The sequence below is a fragment of the Drosophila busckii genome, chromosome 2R, assembly GCF_011750605.1.
Source record: "Drosophila busckii strain San Diego stock center, stock number 13000-0081.31 chromosome 2R, ASM1175060v1, whole genome shotgun sequence".
Classification (NCBI taxonomy): Eukaryota; Metazoa; Arthropoda; class Insecta; order Diptera; family Drosophilidae; genus Drosophila; species Drosophila busckii.
In genome coordinates, this window is record NC_046605.1 from 5,539,602 (window position 1) to 5,549,463 (window position 9,862).

Here is a 9,862-nt window from a genome sequence, read left to right on the forward strand (position 1 = left end):
GAACCATTTTAAAACAATACTTTACGCTTATACAAAGTTATAGGATTAAATAATAAATGTTGCATGCAAGGCTGGTCAGTAGTTTTCATGACTAGCACAGTTGGAAAGTGTTGAGTGTACAACTTTCTCAAATGCCATGGTGGGATATAGACCAAACCTCATATTAAATTGCAGAACTGGCTGCTTAAGGATATAGTATATAGATATATAAACTTACAACTAACCATAGTATGTCGTACAAATAAACATATATACACTATATATAGTGAGTACACCTAATACTGTTCAATCGTCGAAGAAGAGTATTTCCAAAATGCGCTTTTGCACGTTTTTTCGACGATCCTTGTTCATTTTAAGCAGCTCCGTGGTGACCAGTTCGCCCAGCAAATGCTCAGAGGAGCGCTGCATACTTGGCGCATTGTTTGGTGTTTGGAATTTGCCAAAGTTTGTGGCATGTGAGCCACCGGCTTGCTGCGGCAGTTGTTGGTATAGTTGAAACAGAAAGTCTGTATTGGCAGGAAACATATTCTGATGTTGTTGTTGTTGCTGCTGCTGCTGTTGCTGCGGCTGTTGTTGATTACTGCTGCCGCTGTTGTTGGTGTTGTTGCCACTGTTTGCGTTGCGCTGCATGTTCATAGAGCTGCCGTAGTGATTATCATGCTGCATCATTGCCTGTGGCTTCAACAATTCGTTGCTGTTGTCGTCCGAATCGTCGTCACTGTCTTGACTAAAATGACCATTGCCCATGCCATTGTTGGAATGATGCGCATGGCTATTGCCATTTGAATTAAGCTGCACGCGTGGCTTCTTGTTATAGTAGCTTGACGACGAGGAATGCATATCATCATTCATTTTCTGGTTATAGGCAGGGGCTTGTCCTTGCATGCCTGTGTTGCTGCCGGCGCCCTCGCCATTGGAAGAGGAATGTACTGGGGGTTGTTGCACTATTGGCGTAGACTGTTCATTGGGCACGGTAATGCCTGCTATCGGGGACGACAGTGGTGACTTCATGGAGGAAGACGTGGATGTGAGGCCGCCAGTGCTGCCAGCGCTATTCTGTGCGGCACTCACACCCATATTATTGTCTCGATAAGGCTCCTGGTATCCTTGAGACGAGTCAGCCATCACGGCCGCCACTGCCGCAGCCTGCTGCTGCTGCATTTGTGATTGTGATAGATGTAGCTGCTGAGATGCTACCGCAGCAGCAAAGTCTCTGAAAATTTCTGCCTCAATTTTAACTTGGCCATTCTCTAAAGCCGAGGCAGCCGCTGTGTTTAAAGCATTCATAGCATGATGATCCGACTGATGCTGATGTTGGTGATAGTGATGATTCTGACCAGTGCCTCCGAAATGCGACATATTTTTATGCGAGCTGTTTGACTTTGAGTCCACATTATATTCACTGTAGTTCGAGCTGTTTGCCGACTGCGGCGAGGTAAGAAAGTTTGGCACATTGCGATATGATTTTCGTGGCTGTATGTGCTGGTCCAGAAATTTCATCTTCTCCAAGTACGGCCGAGACAGATGTTCGTAGACTGGTGGATCGCCTTGTTTACGCTGTGACACATAACGCTCCCGCAAATACTTCCAGCGCTTTTTACACGTTTCAACTGTTAAGTACACATATGTATGTGTTTACTTTCAGAATGCTAATTGGTAATTAGAATTTACTTACCATCTGTACGGAGCTTCAAGGCGATAATTGTCCACGCCTCATCCTTGGTTTCATACTTTCCACCACTGGAACTGCCGTTTAAGTAATACTTTTGCCTATTGTATATAACGCCGTGGTGCGCAACTTCATCAATTAATTGCTCGTCCATCATACTGCTCTTTTAACACGCTTTGCCGTATTTTCTTGTACTTTTCCACTTTAGTTTACCAACAAATTTCGCTCATTTACATGCTACTTCTAATGAGTACCAACTGGTAACGAGTCACAGCCAAAAAGTGCGCCTGTATCACGCGACTGCTCGATGACTATCGCCAATAATAATAGCTAGATTATTCTAGCTTTTTTACAAGCAATCTAGTTTTTGCGGGCGCTCATCTCATGGCAACACTGATTTGAGATTAACAACAAAAACAATTTTATTTACTCTCTCGGCCGAAGCAACGGCGCATTCAACAATTTGTCGAAAACGAAATAAATTATACCGAAATTAAATATGTTTAAGCTCGCACGTCAATTACTGCCACAGCAACGGATGCTGAGGAGTTCCATTGTTCGTTTAATTTCCACCGGCGATGATGTGAAGATCGGCGGATTGCCAACAGAGCTGGTCCATGAACAGAAACTGAAGAAGACCTCAAGGTAAATTCCAGTTTTGGACCTTTGTTTACACAGATTTTCACCCAAAAATGCTGGATGAAAGTTAAGAAGGGTGGGTGAGGCGTCTGTGGGAGAAAGTGTGTGTTGAGTCACGTAGGCCACACACATGTCAGCTGTTTATTGAACAGAGTTTCTCAAGTATTTTTTATTGTGTTTTAATTACAATGCTTTATATTTTCTAGAACACTATCTACGCTTCAAAATCATACAATGCCAATTGCGGCGCGCGTCACAGTTTCAAAAGATGAAAGCCGTGACTTTATGGCCGTTTTTCCAGGTGTGTTGAACGTACGATTTGTTGCTAATTAGCATGATAATAATAAATCTACTATTTATATTTTAGACTTGGTGCGTGACCTTACGAACGTAACAAAGGCATACAATTGCAATGATGCTGCGAAATGGTTTGCCCAAGTTTTGCAATACAATGTGCCTCGCGGCAAGAAAAATCGCGGCATATTGACGGTGTTGACATATAAAAATCTCGTAGACCCAGAGCACTTGACGCCGGAAAATGTAAAATTAGCTCAGTATTTGGGTTGGTGTGTAGAAATGGTAAGTATTTCTTTACATAATATTCTTGAAAAGAAAACCTTTTAAAATTATTTTCATTTGCAGCTTCAAAGCTTCTTCATCATCTCCGACGATGTTATGGACAATAGCGAAACGCGCCGAGGACAGAAATGCTGGCACAAGGTGGAAAATGTTGGTCTGACTGCAATTAATGATGCACTGATGATTGAGAATGCTATGTATGCTATACTAAAGCAGCACTTTAGCAATCTGGAATGCTATGTACCGCTCATTGAGCTCTTCCATGAAATCACCTACATTACCACTTGTGGGCAGTCTTTGGATTTACTCAACTCCAACAAGCGAGTGTCGGAGTTTACAATGGAGAACTACAAAGCTATTGTGGAAAACAAAACTGCCTACTATTCATTCTATTTACCATTTGCGATTGCAATGCATTTAGCCGGCTATACAGATGCCGAAGCATTTAGACAATCTAAAACCATTTTGCTTGAAATGGGTCACTTTTTCCAAGTGCAGGATGATTTCCTTGACTGCTTCGGTAATCCAGAGGTAACCGGTAAAATTGGCACCGATATACAAGACAACAAGTGTTCCTGGCTGGCCGTAGTTGCAATGCAACGCGCCAATGCCGAGCAGAAGCAAATCATGATTGATTGCTATGGACAAAGCGGTAGGTTTAATAATTTGCATAAGCAACTTTAACTAACGGCTTTTATCTTTGCAGATAAATCTAAAGTAGAAAGGGTTAAGGCGCTATACAAGGAGCTCAGCTTGCCCTCCACATATGCCATCTTTGAAGAGGAATCCTACAACAGGATCAAAACACACATACAACAAACCTCACGCATACCGCATCAACCATTCTTGCAAATCCTCAACAAAATATATCAACGTGACGCCTAAGCGCTGAAAGTAAATATAAGGCCTGACTTGTATTCTAAAAGTACTTACTCATATATTAGTATAGTCTCTAAGGGGATTGTGTGCACATATGCTTAATTGGTGTATTCAACAAGTACAACTGCGATTTTTTACTGTGGCTTAACTTTAATTGTTTCAATCAATCAATCATCATCGTCCGTAAAGTCAAATGGAGCAAAGCCTTTACGAAAATCTTGCACGTATTGAATTTCTTCTTCTTTCTCCAGCAAACACTCCTTCCAGTTGACTTTCTCATCACAATTTAACAAATTCTCAGCACAGAAGACATCTCTGCAATTGCAGATTAATTATTATTTACGTAAACAATTTAGTTGCTCTACACCTACCTGGCAAAGTGCATTGGAAAGTGTTTCATTTGTCGCGTTAGCAGCGTGCTATCATCAGGTAGCTCTGCTAGAAAGTAGGGTCCCCGCTCAGGCAACATTGATTGTGAAGTTAGGGGCGGCAATGTTTCAAGTTCAAAATTAAATTCCTCAGCTTTGTCCTAAAAATAAGAATAGTTAAAATAGCAAAGTAACGCCGCATTTCAGTTGTTGATTACCTCGAAACTGTGCTTTATTTTCCAAGCATAGCCGTCCTCAAGGGATAGCACATCTATCACTAAATGAGATGTCATGTAGTGCCGCTCTGTGAAACAAACAACTTGTCCCAGGCTTTTAAAGTATTTGCGCAGCGCATTTTTAAATTTATCTAGCTCTTCCCATTCCTCGTTGCTTAATTGAGCGGCGCAGGGTACGTGCTTAGTAGATAATATAAGTATATGATGACTATTAATGGGTCCCTTAGCTAGTGCTAAATAAAAACGCTCGCCTATTGTGATAATGAGATGCTTTTCCACTTGGTCCGAAGACAAGCAGAACCAACAGTTATCTGCAAAATTAAATTATATTTATGTCTGAATTGAGTATTCAACGTTTTAGCTCACCTTGCTCTATATGCATTATTCTTGGACGCTTCTCGCGATTGCCCCCTTCGCCACGTCGTTTGCGATTATTGCCAGAGTCCATGTCATAAAAAAATTGTTGGTTTTCCGACTGCAGATATAGAAAACGATTTTAGTAGCTTTGCCTATATAAGAAGCATTCATCTTACCGTTTCATTTTTGCGTATGGCACCCTCAAAGTCTAACCCAATAAACGGACAATCGATTTCATCAGTAGTCTTCTGTACTAGATCCAGCAGACGCGCCTTGTCGACGGGCTTCAAACTGAGCGCATATATGTACTTGGATTTTGTGGCATTGCCAACATCCGCCAGAGAAATGAAGCGCGTGCAAAGCTCAAACTGTGTAGTCAGATCTTTAGGTATTCTAAAAGGCGGACACTCGTAGGCGGTGCCATTAATGGCACAGAAGTGATAACGTGGCTTAATCTCACGGCACAAATAGGATATTAGCTTGGAAGCCTTTGCCTATAATCAATAAGTGCTATAACGTAACTATAAGTTTCCTTTTAGAGACTATCTTACGTTCTCCTTTTCCTGCAGTCCATAGGGCCACTGGGAGGTAAGCAGCACGTCAACGCCACGGTAATCAGTGGCACAGCTCTTAGAAACGAGGCAAGAATTGCGCACAGCCTGCACATCCGCTTTGGTAAACTCATGCTCACCGGCGTTATCTCCAGCAGCTTCCACGCCACTAAGGTAAGCAATCTTTACACCACTGCTGAGCGTATAGACACCACGTTTGCCCAAATATGTTAGGTTTGTGCATATTTCTCCGTCATCCAAGTCTTCAAAGTGTTTATTATCCGCCTTCTTGTTGGGGCCCAGTATATATGTGGGCACGGTTACTGTTGAATAAACAAGGAACTAATAACCACACTTACGCATGATTCAAACTATACTTACTGTGCTTGAAGCCATTTTTGTAGGCAATCAGCTCCTCATTTTGCTCATCCGCGCCAAAAAAGTCGCCGACACAACAACAAATCTCAAACGGGCCTGCTTTTTTGTTGACAGCTTCCACACGGTTGAACAGCTGTTTGAATCTGCCACGCACATCTCCCACAACTAAACTGCAATAATTTCAAGAATTATTTTGTATTTTATACACATAAACAAAAATAAATAAGAAAACGTTTAATATTTACATTTTTGCATTTGCGTCCATTTTCTGTACAGTGAGGAGCAGGCACTGTTAAACTCAACATGCCGCCGCACTGTTAACAAAAACAGCAGCTGTAACCTATTTAACCGCTTTCTGCTGGAATTCAAAATTCTAGTTCTTTCCATGCACAACTAAATAATAATGTATAAATTGACAAATAATTTGCTGGCCACAGATGTTCCCTCGAAAGCACATAAATAAGTGGGTGATGTAATTGTATTTCCTTTTTTCTAGTCATTATTGGGTAATTGAGCGAGTGCTAAATGTTATTCGAGTTCAATTTATAGGTATTTGTTAAAAAGTGCTTAGCAGTAGCTCAACTTGTTTAAAGATGTCAACGGCCCAAAAATATAGCATTAGATTTGACATTGGCCCCAAATGGCATCCAAATGCAACAATGAACCTGCTCAGCTCAGAAGCATATTTCATGCGTCGTTGCCCCTATTAACTAGCTACTATTGGATGTCAATTAAGTTACCGCATATAAAAACAATTGTTGTTCTTTACAGATAGTCAGTTAGTTAGTTAGAACTAAAAGGGAACGATATGTTGGCTAGTCGGAGTATCTCAACTATTTTTGTGTTGTGTGGAATCGCACTCAGTTCACTTGTATATGGGCAAACTATCGATTGTCAAAGGCCTCCCAGACTTGTGGTAAGTAAATCAGCAATGCAGTTTAAATATTTATAAATAATATATTTTATCAGGATCCTGCACAATGCTGCCGGGATGGAGGACGCGATATGGTTGCAGAAAAATGCGCACAAAAAATAATAGGACCACCCACAGGACAGATGAACGGTCCGCCTTCACCGGAAGCTGCTACAGTAAGTACTGACTAGAACGACTGTTCTAGGCGAAAAATTGTATATAACAAGTTTATTTTACAGTGCGTGGCGGAATGTATTTTGACAACAGCACAATATTTACAAGAGGCTCAAAAGCTTAATGCGGCAAACATACGTAATGACCTAGTCAATAAGTTTTCCAACGACACAGCATATGTGGAGGCAATGGTAACTGCATTTACTAAATGCGAACCCCAAGCTCAACGTAGATTAGCTGTTATTCAGCAATATAATCAGCAACAACCTAAATGTAGCCCATTTTCGGCTCTTTTACTTGGCTGCACATATATGGAATATTTTAAAAACTGTCCAGCCCATCGTTGGACACAAAATGCAGAATGTACATTAGCAAAAACCTTTGTTACACAATGCGGCTTGGGGGCTCAATAGTTGTTAATCATAATTGTTACAAATTTAAATAGCCGTTTTCAGTGTGACCATAATACATTTTTTTAAATTATGTTCTTACACTGTTCCCAGCTTTGTAAAATATAAAAATCTGTTACTCTTTTATTTATATTATTATGTTATTATTTGTGGTCTATGTAGAAATTACAACTTTAGTCACGATCTATTCATTGAATTCAACTATAGTAAGCGTTATTCTTAATTATTATGCAATTTTAAGTAACTGCTATGTGTTCCTGCTCACGATCATTCACAGTCACTTCCAATAAGCCACCTAGCAGTTACTGTAATTTAACAGTGACAAATAAAACATAAATGGCCGCGCCGCGATTTTAAATAAGCATCGCATTTTATAATTTAAGAATATGTCTTTTGAAGAGCAAATATCAAGTTTTCGTGCTTGGGCTACAACTCTAGGCTGTCCGCCAAGTTCTTTACCTGACGAGGATGCGCTTAAATCGTAAGTTTCACAACAATAATCATCATTTTAAATTACATGAATACATTTGTATTTTGGACCTTAAGGATCTTCAAGTCGCGTCAATATCAGCTTTTTGTGCAATTGCAAAATCGTATAAAGCCACGGCAATATGTGCAGGAGGTGCGCGAGAACTTACTAATTGCAAAGGTGACACAGTATAAGGGTAAGGTGGTGCCGGTGTGCGGGCGTAGTTTTTTGCCCCGGGAGATGCAGATCAATCTAAAAATGAAAGATTTGCAAAAGGAGAAAGAAACAATCGAGCAGACACTGGCGGAGACTAAAAAGGAGCACGATAGCTCCGCAGCTACGATTAAGACAAAAAGTAAGTTTTCCATTAAATGCAGATTCGTGTTAATAATCTTCATACTTCAGATATACAAGCAATCAGTGCTAAGCACAAGAAGAAACTGCATGAAGCCAAATATAATTTGTTGGACTTGAAGTTGGAGTCATTGAATAAAACGTATGAGGAAGAGCTTAAAATCAAAGCAAACATATTGGCTACCATGCCTATCAAGCTCAGCAATAAGAATGCCAGCGAGAAAATGGCACTTAAGGCTGTGGAGCTGGCGCTTAAGGAGCTGGATGCCTTTTATACTTTATGCAATAGCGATGGCCGTAATGGTCAACAGTTGGCTGAGGCGAAGATGCGCTTGTGGTCTCAGATGCGTGAAATTTTCGTCAACACACCCAATTTGCTGCTATTTAATGCAATTATGAAGATCAAGGAGGAACAGCTGCAATACATAATGCAGCTTAACAAAATTACTAAGGAAGCCGATGGCACAGTTGTTAGAGTAAAGTCCAAGTCAGCGCTAGACAATTTTGACGTAAAGCTACTTAAAACCAAAGCCGATCTGCTCGGTATAGTGGCCAGGTACGCGGCAACGCAACAAGAGGTGTCGCAGCTAGAGGAACGTTTTGCTGCAGTCTACGGCAGCTTTGTGGATGAGCTGCAAACCAAGGTGAACAACTTTAATGGCATATGCAGCGATGATGACGACGAGGCCAGCGAGGATATTATATCCGAGTTTATTCTACAATACAATATGCATAACTTTAAGCGCGCGCGCAATGAATATTTAACGGAGCACATAGAGCAGTTGCGCATGGATATCGAAGCAGGCGCCAAGCATCTGGAGCAGCATGAGCTTATGCTAGGCTCCATTAAGCAAATGTACGGGGAAATTAATACGTCAGTGAATCGCATACAACAGGACATGCTGCAGTTAACACAGATAAAAGAAAAGATACTCTACTCCAAGAATATGTTGAGAAATCTGCTGGACGAAAGACAGGCGCATAATCAAACAGCCAAGTCGAATTTGCTGAGGGTTGGCAATATGTCTATGGTTGGCATGGAGAGCTTCTGTTTGGCCAACGACAGCGTCTTCTCCAGCACTAAACTGGACATCGATGCCAATGCAAGTGCTATGAACAATACAATGCGTTATAGTTTTGATAATGCTACGCTTATGCCGAGTGCTGCTGTTAATGCAGTCACTGCACCCACATTGCCTTGTCATGTTTTGGAGCTTAACACGTTTGCTGAAATACCGCTGGAAAGATTCAACTGTATGCCCCATGCTTGGTGAGTACACTCAGCCTTGTTTTAGCGCGTTAACTAATTTGATTTTTTACCCTCGTCAGCGCATTTCTGCTGTCGGCCAATCCGCTCATAGTGGAGTCACAAGAGCTGGCCTCCACCATGCAATTGGTGCCGGGCTATCTGCTAACACCCTACGGCTCTTTGCAGGAAGTAGAAAAACGCATTTTGTGGGCGTCGGCAATTGCCGCACACTCGGCTGATCTGAAATTGAATTTAAAACCGTTGATTGGTAAGCTCTCTAGCCTAGACTTGTTCCTGTCGCATACAAATATTTGCTTAATTTCCGCCCCCACAGTTGATCCACACAATCTGAAGTTAAAGGCGCGACGCCAGCACGAGGAAATGGCACAGCTGCTGGACAACATCGAAACGCTGGGCGTAAAGACACAGCATCAATTGGTGAGAGCAGAGCGTGTATACCGCTTTTTACTGGACAATCCCATGCGTCGCTATATGCCGCCCAAGAAACTCTTCAATAAGCTGCCGTTTGAAGCGTACGAGTCAGAGTTTAATTTGTACTATCGCCTGGCCACTGCCACTAAAATATAATAAATTGTGGTGTTAAATAAAATTCCTTAGATTTTTACATATATTTTTT

General features: G+C 41.3%; 5 protein-coding genes across 6 annotated transcripts; 3 read left to right on the forward strand and 2 right to left on the reverse strand.

Annotated features, from left to right (window-relative positions):
* Window positions 1-30: 30 nt before the first annotated feature.
* LOC108596551 (probable serine/threonine-protein kinase DDB_G0282963) lies at window positions 31-2,033 on the reverse strand. Its single transcript, XM_017982448.1, has 2 exons — window positions 1,676-2,033; window positions 31-1,610 (listed from the first exon to the last, which is right to left on the reverse strand). The coding sequence occupies exons 1-2, from the start codon at window positions 1,824-1,826 to the stop codon at window positions 286-288; spliced, it is 1,476 nt and encodes a 491-aa protein (XP_017837937.1). The 5' UTR covers window positions 1,827-2,033; the 3' UTR covers window positions 31-285.
* Window positions 2,034-2,106: 73 nt separating this feature from the next.
* LOC108596552 (farnesyl pyrophosphate synthase) lies at window positions 2,107-3,804 on the forward strand. The gene is made up of 5 exons (XM_017982449.1): window positions 2,107-2,314; window positions 2,515-2,609; window positions 2,676-2,887; window positions 2,951-3,539; window positions 3,594-3,804. Exons 1-5 carry the CDS (start codon window positions 2,169-2,171, stop codon window positions 3,770-3,772), a joined length of 1,221 nt encoding a protein of 406 aa, XP_017837938.1. The 5' UTR covers window positions 2,107-2,168; the 3' UTR covers window positions 3,773-3,804.
* Window positions 3,805-3,905: 101 nt separating this feature from the next.
* LOC108596550 (CWF19-like protein 1 homolog) lies at window positions 3,906-5,933 on the reverse strand. Its single transcript, XM_017982447.1, has 8 exons — window positions 5,902-5,933; window positions 5,660-5,826; window positions 5,279-5,601; window positions 4,904-5,221; window positions 4,737-4,845; window positions 4,353-4,681; window positions 4,138-4,295; window positions 3,906-4,081 (listed from the first exon to the last, which is right to left on the reverse strand). Exons 1-8 carry the CDS (start codon window positions 5,919-5,921, stop codon window positions 3,934-3,936), a joined length of 1,572 nt encoding a protein of 523 aa, XP_017837936.1. The 5' UTR covers window positions 5,922-5,933; the 3' UTR covers window positions 3,906-3,933.
* A 515-nt stretch (window positions 5,934-6,448) lies between these two features.
* On the forward strand, window positions 6,449-7,196 carry LOC108596554. Of its 2 annotated transcripts, none has more exons than XM_017982451.1 (3): window positions 6,449-6,572; window positions 6,626-6,745; window positions 6,809-7,196. In XM_017982451.1, the coding sequence occupies exons 1-3, from the start codon at window positions 6,465-6,467 to the stop codon at window positions 7,154-7,156; spliced, it is 576 nt and encodes a 191-aa protein (XP_017837940.1). In that variant the 5' UTR covers window positions 6,449-6,464; the 3' UTR covers window positions 7,157-7,196. The 2 variants fall into 2 exon arrangements, with proteins under 2 accessions (XP_017837940.1, XP_017837941.1); XM_017982452.1 differs by having other exon boundaries at window positions 6,449-6,569.
* Window positions 7,197-7,531: 335 nt separating this feature from the next.
* Window positions 7,532-9,813, forward strand: LOC108594761 (augmin complex subunit dgt5). The gene is made up of 5 exons (XM_017979900.1): window positions 7,532-7,634; window positions 7,700-7,977; window positions 8,028-9,246; window positions 9,306-9,493; window positions 9,560-9,813. Exons 1-5 carry the CDS (start codon window positions 7,540-7,542, stop codon window positions 9,811-9,813), a joined length of 2,034 nt encoding a protein of 677 aa, XP_017835389.1. The 5' UTR covers window positions 7,532-7,539.
* Window positions 9,814-9,862: the final 49 nt, after the last annotated feature.